Genomic DNA, 17,140 nt, shown 5'->3' with positions numbered 1-17,140 from the left:
AAATACTGAGACCAGATTAATTTAATTAGACCAGCAATTAATTTAGTGTGAATGCATTATTGTGAAACTGAATGACTTGTACTAATAACTGCTTACTTTTACCAGTCATAACTTTCATGCTTCATTTTGCCACTTGCCAATATACATGTCTCAGTTTCAGGAAGCTACATATCTGACTCTCTTAAATCACATTTTCATCTGAGTAATCTTTTTCACAGGAAAGCGATCATTTTCTGTCTGTCTTTTCAAGCATCTGAAAAAGAAGCTCTAAATTATGCATCCTCATTTGTTCACTCAGAGAGAGCAGTGCCAGAATGTAATATAATGGCAACGGTAATCTTTCACTGAAGCACATTATAATCACAGTAAAATGGCTTGGTGAGTCAACAATTAAGCCTGCCCACACAATGTTGCTTTCCACTGACATCCCACAGGTCCAGCTAGTTCACATGAGGCCAATTATGATTCCTCACTGAAATCAGTTCTACTGCTGCATGTGTAGATGGACCATTAGATATCATTCTGAAGTGTCTACTGGGACAGGGAGCTTCATGTCATAAAGCGGAAAATATACCCAGTGACTGGCTTTCATACACAATATGTTCTTGAACAAGATTATACAATACACAATAAATGAAAAACAAAGACAAAATCTTAGAATGACTATAGAAAAAATAATATAAGATAATAATAAGATAAAATACAGCTAATCTAAGCGACTGAGTTGAAAACTGTGTATATTGTAATTAACCTATACATACCTTCTACATAAAATGGTGCTGATGTGTATGTGTAGATGTTCTCAGTAGATCTTGTTATCTGACCATCATATTTCTTGTACAACCTACTTTTATTCAAAGCTCACTGATATGTGGTTCTGCAGCTGTAAAATGTGGACATTTGGAGGGACAAACTACACTCATACTCAATATAAAGGCAGCTCAACTCTTGAAACAGGAATACTAGAGCAAGAAAAAAAAATTCTGGTTTGGGAAGAATGTCGGCCTAGTACATTCCAGCATGTGTTAGCTTGCACTGTCAACACCCTGACTAGGCTGCATGGGTCATTGGCACTGCCTTTTGCAGCACAATTAAGTCTTAGACAGGGAATCATATTAAGGAGGGTCTGAGATCTCTAGTTCCACTCCTTGGATTTGGTAACTGAAAAACAGTGAAGTGGGGCAGGTCAAACGCAGGACACTTACATCTAATTAAACACATCAAGAATGTTAAATACACTTATATGGCCCCATGTGTTCATATTTGTTACATTTTTATGTTAAACATATAACATGTAACAATGTGATATATTCTTTTTAATTCTAAAAGTGGATATTAATCCATAATCCATACCATCTAAAATAAGGAAATTTAGGTAACACTTTATTTTGATTGTCCACTGTCTTTTACAACAAGTATTCAACTAAATTTTTAACAAAAATAACTGAATTTGAGGTTAAGTGTCATAGATTTTATTAAATCTAAACCTGACCTTAACCCTCTCTTGAACTTCAACAGAAAACCTAAAACTAAAACCTACTCCTAAACCTAACTTAATTGATGATAAGCAGATCATCAATATGGGACTATCAAAATAAAGTGTGACAACAATTTAATGTAATCAAACTCATCAGCATCTCATTGACAATGTTCAAAGTAGTGCAAAATGACCAATAATATTCAAAGTAGCATTGCTCATGTAAAGGCTGGTTGAGTTTCGGCAATTCACTTGATGCCTCAGCTCAAGTTTCTAATTGCTGCAAGTCCTTTTGTTCAGCTACTGACTTACTTAAGCAAAAAGTGACTTACTCATTTATTATTGACATGATACCATCACATTCAAGAGTGAGCCAACGACAAGTTTATAAACTACAGTTCAGGCAACCTCCATGCTTGTTCTGAGTGCCTGATACACAAATAAAATTGCTCCTCTCCAATTCATTTACAAAGTTTCATATGTGTTTTTAGTTTTTTTCTTCCACTGAGTGATCCACTGAAACCTAGCTAATCAACATAACAGAGCTAGTCGTTTCTCTCTGAAATGATCTTTATTAAAATAAGAGACACACTATCTCATTTGTGCAATGGAGACAATAAATGCAGCAAAAATTATTGTCATTACAAAAAGCTACCATTAAATTCTCTTAAATATACAGATTGTTGATGCCTTGCACTGAAATAAAGGGCACTTAATGACACAGTAATACACATATTTTTAACATTAAGATTGCTGAGGTAGTGTTTTTGATAGAGCTTTTTCACATTTACATTTTGCATTGGTGCTCATGAAAGTATTTCATAGATTGTCAGCAAGGCAAGGCGAAACAAATACAAGGTAAAACAAACCCTAAATGCTTCAAGAGACTGTGTTCAACCAGTGTCTAATTCTTTTCTCCTCAAGTTTTTCCTCAAGACATTTAATAAGGACAGGGTCAACTTTGGAATCAAACTTGTTTGCAAACCAGTGACCGTAGTTCAGGAGCCACCGGAGTTCTGCAGCACCATAGATACAAACACTGCGCATATGTGTTCCAGTGCAGGGTGGATACAAAGAGCCTTCCAGGTAATTCCATTTCACCAGGCGAGTCTTGCTCTTCAAGTCAGTCATATCAGGCTCAGCTCGGGAGATCTCTCCTGGCACCCCAGGCACTCGTACCAGCGTGGCCCAAAAGTGCTCGTCTGGTGAGTATGTGTCAGCTGACCACTCTAGGAAGTCTTTTGCTACCTGGCTAGTCTGAACATAATGGACAAAATCACGTGAAAGGACAAAGTAGGCACTTCCAATAAACATCTCAATGCCATGTGGCGGGGGTCTTTTAGCATGTGTAGTCCTAATGGGTAATTTCTGATACTCATACGGGACTTCCTTCAACTCATGCTGAAAAATGAAGCGCTGTTTCTTTAGCTCAGTGGGACGGCTTGACTCCAGCATGTTTGCCCCTTTTAGTTTCTTTAGCTCCTGCACCAGCTCATAGTTGGACCTGAGTGGGAAGTCTTGCCCACACAGATTGATAGCATACTTCCATTTGACCTCTGAACTCATTAAGTCTGACAGGCAATTGAGATCCGCATTGAGTCTTGTGACGTGCGCATACTGCACTGACTCCAATTTGGAGGCAATGATTATGTTTGGAAAACATTTGGCCAGGTTGGTCACTGCTGCAATGAAACTCTTGGAGGACTTCTGATCATAATGAATGCAATAAATGTTGTGTGGTGCATAGATGGCTCTGATAATCCTTTCCACCATGGGGATATTTTTATGCACTACTAAAGAGTAGGCCAGTGGAAAGTTTTGCTCCTCGTCAGTCACAGCGATGCCATTGTAGCCCCTTGCTTCAATGTATCTGGGACAGTCTGCAGTGAAGGACACAATACTCTCATCATCCAAATCCACAATGTCTCTACGCCTTATCTCCAAAGACTTGCCAATTTCCACTGGATCCAGCTGATAAATGGCTGTGCAGTCAATGGCATCTTTGTTAGGCTGAGCTTTGGATGAGCTTACTGTAATTCCATAGGGCTCAATGTAGAATCTCTTCCTCACTAAAACTTTCACGTAGACGAGCTTCAGCACAGACACTATGAACAATGACACGAAAAATAGGTAGAACTTGTGCCTCGGCCTATGTAAAGCAGCACATCCCATTTTCATCCTGTGGGCAAGCAAAGGAAGTAAAATTATTGCAATTACTGCAGACATGTCTATCATTATCCTTAAAGATAAATTCAGTTGATTTTAATAACATAATCTTGCAGGTTTTGAGAGTTCACCTCTTCAAATTCAGGGAACCAAAAGCTAAAAGAAGCCATTTCTATACTGTTAACTGATTAGTAAACAGGTTTGTAAAAAACCCTCACATGTCCAATAATAATAGGTGTAGAAGAGTGGAGGCATCTAAAATATTTCTTTTTAAGTGTATATCTGTGCATGTCTGAAAACCATCAGCTTTCAGTCCTAAGATTTTTTTCAACCAAATCATCCACAGAAACTGCATGAAACCTGCTGCACTGGTTCAAGTTCTACAACACAGTTAATAAGCATTACTTTATCTTCATCTTAATGGTACTGCACAGGACTGCCCAGCCACTTTGCTGGAGCGTTACAACTCTGGATTCTGCTTCCAACACACCTGACTGCAGCAGTAAGATGCTAATAAAGGCATCGATTAATACATTTGGCTTGTTGCAATAGGGAGGGGGGCTAAACCCAGCACGCTAAAAGTTCAGCAACAGGGTTGGGCCGTCATGCACTTACCTTGCACTCTAGAAGTGTCACTTCCTTTCTGACGCGTGCCATCAAAAACGTCTTCTTTATCAACCTGTTTGAAGAATATACATCACAGTCCAATGCCAGTCAAAGTCCGACTGATCACGGCACTGTTGACAAGCAATAAAGCTACAGTTAAACGGAGCATTTGTAAAAGAATAACCCAAACCAACCGGGTGTGTTTACAAAACTCTTTCACCCATAGAGACTGAGTCTAGGCTATTCTAACACGAACAGATACAGTGTGATGACTCAGAAGCTCATCTGAGTTAACAAAAAGTAGACGACAAAGCACAGCACGGCTCGATGAAGCAGCCCCCAATAACAGGAACGTGTCAGCGAATACCCATCACTCATAATTCAGCCGCTGAATTTTGACTATCAAAAAGCAATGAAGCGGATCTCCTTCTCCCCACATTTAGGACAGTTTAAAGAGATCGAGCCTACTTACTCGAAGTTACCCAGTGTGAAAGCCTTTTTCCACGCGCCCTCGCTTAACAGTGAAGTTTAATCGCTGCTGACTTATTGGTGCCGCTGGCTTGAGGTGGGCAGTGGGCGGGGCTTAGCCAAGCAGCAGTCAATGCTCTTAACAGCTGAACAATAAACCATTGAATGTGGTCAATAATAGAAGAGCACACAGCCACAAAGGAAACAAGAAGTCTGCTTTACTAATAAGGAGGTGGCAAATACAGAGTAACTAACTGGCTGCATTTACTCAGTTGGACTCTTGTTTAAGTCAGATGAGTATTTTGAAATGATAAAGGATGACAATGATAGAAAAATAATCTGTGAGATATGTGATCTGCTTTACACTCAGTTTAGTAACTAGTTCTTTTAATTTCATTCTGACATGTCAGTGGCAGCATCTGTAACACACATTCTTATCTGGCAACACCTCTGACTTATTTTATTTTAGACAAAAGAGGGCAAACGTCATTTCCTGTGCTGAATGTACTACTTCCTCTGTAAGATAGTACTCAAATAGCTATTATTGTGATAGATTTGTACTTCTACTCAGTTTTGTACCCGAGTCACTGTTTCACCAAAGTAACAATACTTTTATTTGAACATGTGTTTAGGCTACTCAACCAACCTTTGGTAAGAATCTATTTTAATAATAAATATTTTATTACTATTTTTATAATAAAAAACCTTTGATAAGTTATTTAACAAACTGATTCTACATTCAGACACAGCTCTGTTACAGGCATCATGGCCAGTTTAATGAGTTGCTAAGCAAGCCATGGACAATAAAGGAACACAGTAATTGTTTAATAACAATGGTCTAAGCAATCATTTATTACTTGAAATTGTAAAGGGTACTTCTCTAATTCTGAACTTTCTTAACTTTCTTAATTTACATTATAATCTAGCAATTCTTCAAAAGACCCAGTCTTCGTTGTGTATGAATAAATCCCAGTATCTGTCCATCACAGAACATGGCAGGAACTCTTCATCACTGATCAAGCGGATAGAGCTAACGCCCATAAAGATTTCTTTTGTTGATGACTCTGTAGAAAAAAAAAAATCACTGGTTCCATTAATCACTTATTAGCAATCTTTAAATAATGTCCTAATAGCAAGACAATGTTTAAAACTTCAAAGGCCATGCTGACTATCTTATAATGGACCAATTCTATTCAATCTAATCAATCATTTAGTCTATTCAGCACTGTTAAGAGTAACTGCAAGGGGTTGCTGGTTTGTTGTCTAATCACCTTCCTTTCTGAGTCAACTACCTCTTCTACCAGTGTTGGTTGAAGCAGCTGTTTAATCTAATCTCTGATCTTATGTTTATGAAGAAGAGGTAAACATTTAAAAGGAGAACAACTTCTAACCACAATGTATTTTTTCACCACCATACCTTCTAAATATAATCCTTTGCAAGTGGGCGGTCCATTTCCTGCCTTTGAATCAGAAGTTACACTGCAACCCCACAGCGAATTTGATACATATGTCACCTGTCGAAATGAAAATGTTTTACAGTGAGTCGTATTTTCAACAACTGCTAAGGCCAAATGCTCTGTATTTAATGTAATTTCTTCAGCACCTTTTGCACTTTGTAAACGGTAAGTGATCTAGGCCATAGCTCTGCATCGTAGCATTAAATAATTCATATACAAATGCTTTTTTCTGTTCTGCTGAGAGCAACACTAACAAGTAGGATTCATGCAGGGAGCAGTAATGTGCCACCACTCACTGTGAGCACCCTACACCGAATCCTAATAGTAAGGCACCTCATGGGTTTTAAGCATTTTTGGAACTGGTCTTGTATTTGACCATACTCATTCAGATCTCTAACCTTTTTCGAAGCAAAATCCATGGAAGCAGGAGTGGCACTGCCTAGAGAGCTGACTGAGTGCTCTGGAAATCTAAAGACCTTGTTGCCGGTGTCTCTAAGAAAGCCATCATTTAAGAGTGAGGCCTTGTGGCAGGAACCCTATGATAAACAGGAAAATACAATAGTTCTTCCTAATATTTTAAAAAATATATCTGCCTCTAAGGTATGCTGAGTATTAAGGTCAATTTACTGCATAATGACAGAGGTTAATTATGGGTTGACAAATCAGGAAGAAGGAATTATTCAGAAGTTTTCTCAAGGAGCTAGGGTTGCAAAATTCAAAACCTGGGAAATTTTCCATGGCAATTAACGGGAATTAATGGGAATAAAATGGAAATATTCGAAACTAAAGGTGAGAAACTTACATATGATTGGTAAAAAATATACTGAAGCATAATCTCAGCTAAAATAATTAGATATGATACCAAAACAGTTGAATAGCAGAACTGCTCCTCAATCCCAGGCACATGACACATTATACACTGAAGGGCTACTGAAACCACACCCCCTGCGTGCACTGTTCATTCCTCTATCACATGTACAGCATATGTCCAGATGATTTCTAGAAACCTGAGGCTCATCACTATTGAAAGCACACATTAGGACCAAAGGACTACCTAAAGTCAGGTAAGTTTATTCTTATTGACAGTAATAGCACTGAAACATTTAAGCAACTATTACATTAAGATGTAATCTCACAGTTGCTTGCTATCTGGTAAATCAGAAAAGCTTAATGAGCAATTTCATTTAAGACTAGTTTAACAAGGCTAGCAGGCTAGCAATAGGTTAGCTTACCAAGGCTAGCTACCTATATTCTTTGCCTCAATGGGTTTCTGTAACCAAGAATTAATACTTTTAAATGATTTATTTAACATTTTGAAGACCATTAGCTTTAGTGTTTTAACACAGGAGTTGCATTCTTTTGATTGTTTTTTTATTTAACTTTTGCAACTATGTGTCATAGTTATTATTTGTATTGTTATGCCTTCATGTCTGCTGTTGATAAAAAAACAGTACATTGATGATAGTGTATGATATAGTTCCTTTAAATTATCCAATACTTCCTATTAATTCCAATAAATTCCCAAAGTTCCCAAAATTTCCATGGAAAGGTTCCATTTTACAATATTTCCAAAGTTCCCGAGCTAAGGTTCCCATGGAAAGTTGTCAGTAATTTACTGGAAATATTCCACCCCTTTGCAACCCTGCAAGGAGCTATAAAATGTATTACCATTAGTGCCATTTCCAAAGCCTTGTCTCCTGCCTGATTAACTCCTTTCCTGATTAGACTTAACTTCCTCCTGTCATCGGTATTTTCAGCCCTTCCTAAACTAGGACATGCCGTGTTTGAGATAACATTCTTTGATTGCATGTTTGAGATAACATTCTTTGATTTAATGGAGTAATTATGTTCAGCCACAACATAGTCTCCTTCATTACAGTCAGCCCAAGTTTGACTGTACAGAGTAGCATTTGGTTCTGTTGAGGAAATCATGCTAGAACAGTGCTGGTCTGTGAACTTCTTCAATTTATGCTTCAGTTCATCCTGCTTCTGTAGGAGCATAAGTAAGTATTTCTGAAGAGAGGCAAGGTCCAACAGATTCCCATTTAGCTTGCCTTCATGGTCATGTGTTATCCTGCAATTGAAATCATACACTTTGACAAACCATTTCTCAAATTAACAGCATACTTAAGAAATGTAAAGTGAAGATGCAAATATATTTGTTAAATCTATCTTTGTCGTTCCTTTTGTTGCATGTGTTTATATAAATGAAGAAGTCAGCATTCACCTGAAATTATTACCAAGGTGAAGCTTCTCTGCTTGTTGTTTGAAGAACACCCCATTCAACACTGACTGCATTTCTAGTAAGGCATCAGCAAATCTGTCTACATGCAACAATAAGGACAAAGAGTCCATATTATACAGATTAAGTGATATGCTTTGATTTACTTTCTTTGTGCTAGATATTTTAAGGTCATATCATAGATAAAGGCATTCAAATTAATGTGGTAAAGACGAAATAGCACTTTGACAATAATCAACAAAAAGGTTACTCAGCTGTGTCCTACCAGATTTACCATGAAGGTTTTTATTAAAACAAAAAATACCCCTATCTTCAGGCTCTCTAAAATTCCAGACTGACATCTCTATCTGCTTCCGTTCCACTTCTTCAAGTGTTGACTCCATTAAACAATCAATGAAAAATCATTAATAACTTATCATTATCATCATGAGAACATGCATTTGTAACTGATAATGTCAATAAATATTACATAGTAAACCACAAAGGGCAATGTTACTGACTTGTATAGATGTCTCTTTACAAACAGCACTGCTTTCTGGAGTATCCTTCACATGTGTTTCTATGTCATCTTGACAGAAGGAGCCAGAAGGTGGTGGTTTGCAAACTTGATTGTCTGAAAAAAGAATGTAGAAGATGTATAAAATTCATGAAAACAGACAGACAGATAATCTGATAGTCAGCACTTAATATATATGTTATCTGGCCTATGTCTCTAAGGCAACAATATGACCTTGCAGTATTTGTTCATGGGTCAACATTTCAGACCCTTGCTCGTAAGATTCAGTCAGCTCTCCGGGTACCACAAGAGGTCCTTTAAATGTCAAGAGCAGCTCTTTGATGCTCTTGTATTCTGCAAGGTCTACTGCACTCTTTCCGATTGCATCCTTATCATTAGGGTTTGAGCCGTATTGAAGAAGGAGCTTCACGACCTGCACATAAAGACAAGGGATCTATGGCTTGCAAAGTGTGGACAAAAATGACACTGAGTTACGGGGTGAAATGTGTCTGGATGGGTGCTAAGGCCAACCTAGAGCTGAAAGCAAATATTTTTACAAATAACACTACTGTTACAAATAAAAAATAAAATATAACCATTATGTTAAAAATAAAACCATTATGTTTTAATTGTAGTAAACAATTAAAAAAATCACTTTCAAGTAAAATTTGTAGAAGCGTTTTTACATGTATTTATTTTTTTACACTATTGTTTACCTCATATTTGCCATAAGAAACAGCCTCATGAAGTGGAGTAACTCCTCTCAGCCCTGCTTTGTTGACATCTGCCCCTGCCTGCAAGAGCTGCTTCACCACATCCGCATAACCTGCACTGATGGCCTCATGTAGAGCTGTCCATCCTGAGCACAATACTTAATTTATCATTATAAGAGGAGGCATAATAACTCAATGATGGGCCACAAAGGGGCATAGGTATATATGAAGAGAGTTTTTTTATTATGGGTGAGATATCGAACTTTTAACTAACCTGCATTGTCTGAAGTATTGATGTTGATTCCAGCTTTGATGAGCCTTTTGACCAGTGGCAGGTCTCCTTTTTTGCAGGCCCGATGTAGATGAGTCTCTCCCACACTATTTCTATGGTGGAGAATTCTGTTGGTAATCTTTAAAGTTGGTTTTGTGGCTATACAGGAAGAGTAAAAATGTCAAATATGACAAGAATACTATGATTTTCACTTCACATGAAAATAATTTGATGTGTGAAATAAAACAGTTTCACCATACAGATATCAATCTACGACAAACGATGCTTATATTATGAAGTCACCTGCATCAACACTGTTGGGTATTGTGCTGAGCTTCTGCATTTTTTTCCTTGTTTTCCTTCTGTGCCAGCTTAGTTTGTCACTGTATGACACCTCCTCATTTTTCACAGCTATCTGAAGATCATCTTCTACACTTTGTGTACCTTGATTGTTATGTAGTGCTGGAAGTAAACATAGTGACGTCTGTGCCAAGGGACTCAGCATGCTGACAGAGCTCCCTGTGTCTAACAGGTCAACTGTGTTCTCTGTTTGTTCTTCAGCGCTGTGCTCAACAGGAAATTTATGCAAGTCATGCTGCTCACTGTAGTTTTCTTTATAACAAATGCTGGCCTGTGGAAAAGCATTTAAGTTTGTCTGAATGATCACACCTTCTCCAATTTTGTTTGAGGTCTTTAGGTGTTGTAGATCTTCAATGACAGTGCAGTCTGAATCAGCAGAACATCTGGTGTCCTCTTCTGCATCTGCATTATTATCTTTAGCACAGGTCAATGCTGTTAAGTTTCCAGAAACACTAGAATCTGGGGTGTTTCTGTTATTAGTGCTGATTTTATCAATACTGTTACTGCTTGAAGGGCTAACTAAATATTTTTTCTTTTTACATGTAGAACTGGCTTGAAACACTGAGAAACCAGCTGGAGCAGTCTCAACTAACCTTAACTCTAAACTGCAACCAGCCTGCCCCTCATTGTTTACTGGGCCATCTGGTTCATTAGGGCTGACACAAGCCTGACTGCAGCTGAGTTGTGTCTTTCCATTGTTTTCTCTTTGCTGTACTTGTTTGGTTGGTGCGTCTAGTTTGTCATTCTGAGGATGACATTTCACAAAGGATGATACAGTGGAAATGACGGTCTCTTCAGAGCTTTCAAATGCCTCTGAGCTTGTCAGATTGTTCAGAGTGTCTATATTGGTCTGAGACCACTCAGAAGTATTATCCATTGTGATAGGCTCATTGGCGAAGGTAAGCAGTAGCGTGGACGTTTGCTTTTGTGGGCCATCATCAAAACAAGACTGAGCTGTGACTGATTTGCTTGACATTTGACTACTTGAATAAGTCACTTTTAATGCCTCACCTGTTACATTTAACTGCCCTAACACTTTTTCTCCCACCTTAGGCTCTGGACTACAGGTGAGTCCTTGGTCATAGATTAGACCAATAAGCAAAGATGGTGATCCAGTGTCAGCTGATTCAAGAGATGTCTCCTTAGATACTGGTGAGTGTGTCACGTTTCTTAATGGCAATCTCCTATTTTCCACTACAGACTTCCTTTCTGACTCAATTTCATTTATACAGGGAGCAAGAAGAGAAATACTGCATTCCTCATTTGAAAGACTCTGAGTATGTGAGGTCTGTGTATCTTCACAAAAGACCACCTTTCGGCCAACAGCAGGATCTGGATGGTGATCATACACATTTCTTTTCAGATGAGAGGGAGAACCATCTGGTCTTCTTTTAGTTATGCTGCCACTAACATCGTTCATCACAGAGACACTGTTTAAGTCAAAGTTGAGTAAATAATCTAAAAATGCACTTGTCTTGCTTGACACTGTGATCCGTCTGATCTTTTTTCTTGCCATAGTTTCACGATTATCTCTGGAACCATCCAAGACCCTCTTTTTTTTATTTTTAGAGCTATCCCTCCATGAGCCTTTGTACTGATGTGGATTACTTTCATTAACAACTGAAACCAAGTTCTGAAATAAATGTACAGATGTTTTAAGCATTAAACATTTGGAAAACATTTGGAAATTAAACATTTGGAAAACAAACTATTACTGATACTGATAACGGAGAAAGTACTGCTCACCTGACTTGCATGAAGATCCTCATCTATGGTGTTGGCATCTTCTCTCCCTGTTTCTCCAACTAACCCTAAAAATCATGAACATGTTTAAATGGCGGCAAATGGAAAAAGAAAAAAATAGCCTTTTAGTCACTAGATACTCAGGTCAAACAAGGGCTGATATCATATTTCCAATCAAAAGAGACCAAGCCAAGATTAAATATAGGGTTTTTTATTTAATGGAAGCAAATGAAAGAGCCAAGTTCACACAACAAATTGTTTTCATAAAGGGAACTGAGGCAAACCAGTTAACAATAAGTAAAAAGAAATACTCTAATGTCTGACATATTGAACTCTTAGAAAACTTATATACATCTTGAAAACGCAGCCCCAGCAATGGTAGATTATAAAGCATTCTGTGAAGTGGCAGCTGGTATGATGCTTACAAATAGAAGAGCTGTCAGAATATCAAAATGTCACGTCCTCATGTGCCCACACATTGACCTCTCTTCATATCTTGTAAATTATATATTTTAACATCAAACAGGGCTATTAACTGTCATGCCAACATCAATATGAAGAAGAATCTCCAAAACATTTTTTACAGACATTTGTATATTCGTCATTTAATGATATACAGACTCAGTCTGAGGTTTGATAGTCAGCAGTATAATACTAACTTATGGATCCAGAGAAATCCTGAGTGGCACTCAAAAACCAGTGTCCAGGTGATGATGAATGAGCCTCTATGTAATCCACAGTGATATCACTCTCAACATCACTGGCTTTAGAGGATGAGGCATCTGACCCCAGAATCTCCTGATCTTGAACCAGTAAAGAGCCACACATACTGGAGTCCTTTGCTTGGTCTCTTAGTGGGGGCATAGCTTGAAGTGAAGACTTCACTAAGAAATAAGGAGAGAACACCTCAGCTCAGATTCAGCAAACTGAAACTGGGATGGAATGAACGTTCAAGTAATAATGCTAGTAGATAAATGGACACAGCCAGTTCCATTGATCAACAAGCCTGTGTTAAGAACAAGCCTGTATAATTCTCTTTGGGCAGAAAGTCTCACGCTCTCATCCATTAGGTAAAACAGAGACATCACTTATGCTCTAATCATTAAACCAGTTTACGGTCATCAAAGATGGTACTGCCTTGAGGGTATAGGGTCATTACAGCATCCCCCTGCTTGTGCATGTTTAATGTGCATATAATAAATATTGCATGTGCTATATCTTGTTCTCCAATCCAAGAAAATGATGTACCTTTAGGAGAGGCCCTTGCTTTTGTGGAGGAGTTATGTGTTTCTTGTGCATCAGGACCATCACAAGCTTCAATTTCACAGCTCTCTTGACTGTTTTGTGCTTCATCTTTATTAGCAAATTGTGTTGCCCTCTAGGGGGACATAGAAAAAACATGAAAAAAGAACAATCATATATCTGAAAGCAGAAAAAGTGCAATTTAGTGTAAATTTTTGCTTAAGATACTCTCAACCCGTCAGCATTTTGACAATCAGTAAGGGAAGAGCTTTAGAGAAGATATGCCATTAGAAATACATTTTTTCTGACTGAAAAACAGGCTTGTTCTTAGAATCTTTGTTATGTACCTTTTTGAGATTGTCAAAGATTTTACAGCTTAACACTGTTATTAATTTATCAAGTAATGATGAGACATTTGAAATATTATTGTAACTTACTTGACAATGCTCATTGTTTCCACTTTTTGCACAAGAAGTGGAACATGATACACTTTGAGCTGTTAGAATAACACAAATTTTCACACACTCACCACACGAGGACAACATGATGTTGAAAAACAATATTTTAGATAAAGTAAATTTGATATTTTCACAAAACAATTTGCACGAAGGTGCTTATACCTGATAAGCATTGTCTTTTGATAGTTGGTAGATATTTTTCCAGTAGTTCCTGTATATTCATGTCTTTATTCAAGTCTACAGCAGCTTCTCCCCTCTTGTTCTTCAGAAGGGGATCAGCACCATGTTTCAAGAGCAGATCTATAGTCTACAATCACATATTATTTAGAGAAAAAGACTAGAATAATGGTACGACAAGCTCCTAAGACACATAAAGCACACACCTCAAGGTCACCAAGATGTACTGCATCATGCAAAGGTGTGAATCCATTGTATCCTGCAGGGTTGACTTGAGCTCCAGCTTTAAGCAGAATCTCTACAATGGTATAGCGCTTGTGCAACACTGCTTCATGAAGAGGCGTCCACCCTGAAAAAGGTATCAGCCCATTATGTTCAACTTTTATAACCCTGGGGATCATCTGATGGAGCAGATGTTCAGAAATGCGTGATGTGTCAAGCAGTGAAGATGTTCTTGAGTATATTGAGTTATTAACACTGAGTTATCTCAACCAAGATCAGCAGAACTACAGGATGCCCAGAGCATTTGTGACTTAAAGCATATGATATCCTCCACCATATCGTACCTGCATTATCTGCCAGGTTGACACAGGCACCGATTTTAATCATGTCTTCCACAGACTGAACATCTCCCTTCATCACAGAAGTGTGCAGCAGTGTTTCTCCAAACCAGTTTCGTCTGTGGATGCTGTTCACACTCACAACTTTGCCTGTCTTTGGGTTTTTAATGGCTATACTGCGAAAGCCTAAAAAAATAAATAGGTTTTTCTCATATATTTATCCTTTTAGTTAGTTTCCTTTGGCCTATACATTCTGAGCTTGCCTGATTGGTTAAAAATGGGTTTTATTACTTTATTTATCATATTAAATTCAGTACTTAGGATATACAGGCATAATATTATGACCTTGTTTCTATGCTAATTGTCCATTTTATCAAGTCCACTTACTATATAGGTGCACTTTGTAGTTCTATAGATAGATAGATAGATAGATAGATAGATAGATAGATTCAACTTTATTGTCATTACTCAGTACAAGTACATGGCAACGAAATGCAGTTAGCATCTACCAGAAGAGCAAATAGTGCAAAAAGAGAGTGTGCAAGTGTGCAATAAATAGGCATAGTGCAACATTACAGTATATAGAATAAATTACTTATAGATATGCAAAAAAATAGATTATAGGTGTGTAGATATATACATGAACATGTTGGAGATGTACACTGTATAGAATAACTGTTGCGATGTGTTATTTACATGGCAGTAGAATGTTACATTTGTGCAGTGGTAATAATGATGAATAAAATACAATTACAGCCTGTAGTCCAGCTGTTTCTCTGCATAATTTGTTAGCCCCTTTTACCCTGTGTTCAGGGGTCAGGACTCCCATGGACCTTCACAGAGCAGGTGCCATTTGGGTGGTGGATCACTCTCAGCACTGCAGTAACACTGACGTGATGGTGGTGTGTTAGTATATGTTGTGCTGGCCTGAGTGGATCAGACACAGTAGTGCTGCTGGAGTTTTCAAACACCGCAATGTCACTGCTGGACTAAGAATAGTCAATTAACCAAAAATATCCAGTCAACAGCGTCCTGTGGACAGCGTACTGTGACCACCAATGAAGGACTAAAGGATGATTAGCTCATACTTAACAGCAAGAGATGACCTACTGCCTCTGGTTTTACATCTACAGGGTACACCAACAACACAGGTACGTCTAATTGAGTGGACAGTGAGTGGACACAGTGTAGATGGACTACAGTCTGTAATTGTAGAACTACAAAGTGATACAATGGACAATGAGCATAGAAACAAGGAGGAGGTCATGATGTTATGCCTGATCAGTGTATGGGATTACTGACATTTAACAAAACAGATAATCCCAAATTGATTGTTAATAACAATATTAAATAAACTGGAATAAAAAAGTATAAACAAATGGGCAATGCTAGAAGCAACATATACTACACAAAATGCAATCATTTTAGACCACTCATAAGACATTCAGTAGTGTTTTTCTATACATGTCATATTTAGCTGATGAACATGAATGGGTTTATCATCTTTCTTTTCTTCAATTAAGATGACTAAATTTCCCATATCTTTTAATGTTATCATGCAGTTGTGCACTTGCCTGGGCTGTTGTACACTTCTTCTAGTCTCTGCTGACCTCGTCTGGATGGATGTGATAATACAGCACTCTTCTTGGGCCTATTTTTTTTAGATGATGTATCCTTGCATTTTGGCCTAAGCAAAATGAATATTAAGTGAATTTGGCAAGTGTTGATTCACTACTGAATTCACAGGCTTTGGTACTTCATCAAAATATGTGTAATGCACAAATACTAGTTATTTATCAGGGCATGCTAGTTACCATACATCTCTGAAACCAACCTGTTCTTACTATGTTTATTCTTTATGAATTCTGACTTTCCCTTCTCATGTTTTCCTACACTTTTTTGTTGAGTGTTGTTGAGTGTTCTCAATGACCGTCGAAGAGGTCCTATATTCTGTCCATTGTACACACTCTTTGACAGACCATGGGAGAACAGAGAATTGTTAGTTTGAGCAGACGAGCGGCAAGGGACAGGGGCAGATCGAAGCTGACAGCCCTTTCTGGACACAGCAATTTCACTCTTAAGGTCTGTTACCTTGGTATGGCTTCTTCTGCTCACTGAAGCAATTTTTACTGCTCCCACTGCCTCTGTAAATAGTACACAAAATAAGAAGAAGCCGTGATAGCAAATAAGACTGTAACCAGTTACAGTTGTGCCAATTAATTGCCAATAGGTGGCAGCAGTTACAACAAAGTGCACAAGAGCTCAACTCTACTTACATGAATTAATTTGTGTACTGTCTACTTTGACACATTTAAAAATAATTGCTTCATCTGAGTTAATTATGTGAGCTTTATTATCACTTATTTCATAGTCATATCATATCATAATGTGCTATTTTGAACAGTTAAGTAACTGTACAAATCACACGTATCGTCCAGATTTAATTTCATTGGTCAGACACTATTTTACTGATGCCTGCCCTAACTTCATTGTAAACTGTCAGCACAAGTTTTCTTTTATATACACTTAAAGTACCTGTCATGTGTTCCACTTGCACTGAATTATCATTACCACTGGTAACAGCATCCCTCCTTATAAAGTAAAATCAAAACATGTCAGTGTTGAATACATGATCTTCTGTACACGAATTCTGTGATTTGCAAATGTACATGTTATTTAATCAAGAATACAAACCTCACAGGAT

At 37.8% G+C, this 17,140-nt stretch overlaps 2 protein-coding genes and 1 long non-coding RNA gene across 3 annotated transcripts; 1 reads left to right on the top strand and 2 right to left on the bottom strand.

Moving 5' to 3' along the window:
* Positions 1-2,035: 2,035 nt before the first annotated feature.
* Positions 2,036-4,817, bottom strand: gcnt4a (glucosaminyl (N-acetyl) transferase 4a). Its single transcript, XM_017690979.2, has 3 exons — positions 4,722-4,817; positions 4,259-4,380; positions 2,036-3,656 (listed from the first exon to the last, which is right to left on the bottom strand). The coding sequence occupies exon 3, from the start codon at positions 3,653-3,655 to the stop codon at positions 2,357-2,359; it is 1,299 nt and encodes a 432-aa protein (XP_017546468.2). The 5' UTR covers position 3,656; positions 4,259-4,380; positions 4,722-4,817; the 3' UTR covers positions 2,036-2,356.
* A 5,712-nt stretch (positions 4,818-10,529) lies between these two features.
* Positions 10,530-11,936, top strand: LOC119261766. The gene is made up of 2 exons (XR_005129181.1): positions 10,530-11,408; positions 11,489-11,936. It is a non-coding gene; the product is annotated as an uncharacterized LOC119261766 (long non-coding RNA).
* A 717-nt stretch (positions 11,937-12,653) lies between these two features.
* ankrd31 (ankyrin repeat domain 31) lies at positions 12,654-14,515 on the bottom strand. The gene is made up of 6 exons (XM_037531881.1): positions 14,443-14,515; positions 14,083-14,225; positions 13,862-14,006; positions 13,679-13,737; positions 13,248-13,377; positions 12,654-12,910 (listed from the first exon to the last, which is right to left on the bottom strand). The coding sequence occupies exons 1-6, from the start codon at positions 14,513-14,515 to the stop codon at positions 12,654-12,656; spliced, it is 807 nt and encodes a 268-aa protein (XP_037387778.1).
* Between the last annotated feature and the right edge of the window lie 2,625 nt (positions 14,516-17,140).

The sequence above is a fragment of the Pygocentrus nattereri genome, chromosome 20 (assembly GCF_015220715.1).
Source record: "Pygocentrus nattereri isolate fPygNat1 chromosome 20, fPygNat1.pri, whole genome shotgun sequence".
Taxonomy (NCBI): Eukaryota; Metazoa; Chordata; class Actinopteri; order Characiformes; family Serrasalmidae; genus Pygocentrus; species Pygocentrus nattereri.
The sequence above is the reverse complement of the archived record's forward strand: the minus strand, read 5'-3'. Positions and strand labels throughout refer to the sequence as shown.

What these genes read in the sequence shown, in the direction of transcription:
- gcnt4a (XM_017690979.2), bottom strand. Translation starts at nt 3,655, where the DNA reads ATGAAAATGGGATGTGCTGCTTTACATAGGCCGAGGCACAAGTTCTAC.
- ankrd31 (XM_037531881.1), bottom strand. Translation starts at nt 14,515, where the DNA reads ATGAAGGGAGATGTTCAGTCTGTGGAAGACATGATTAAAATCGGTGCC. An exon ending in CAACCTGGCAGATAATGCAG is followed by an intron (nt 14,226 to 14,442) that starts GTACGATATGGT and finishes TACCTTTTTCAG; the next exon opens with GGTGGACGCCTCTTCATGAA. An exon ending in AGCAAGGGCCTCTCCTAAAG is followed by an intron (nt 12,911 to 13,247) that starts GTACATCATTTT and finishes GCTGAATCTGAG; the next exon opens with CTGAGGTGTTCTCTCCTTAT.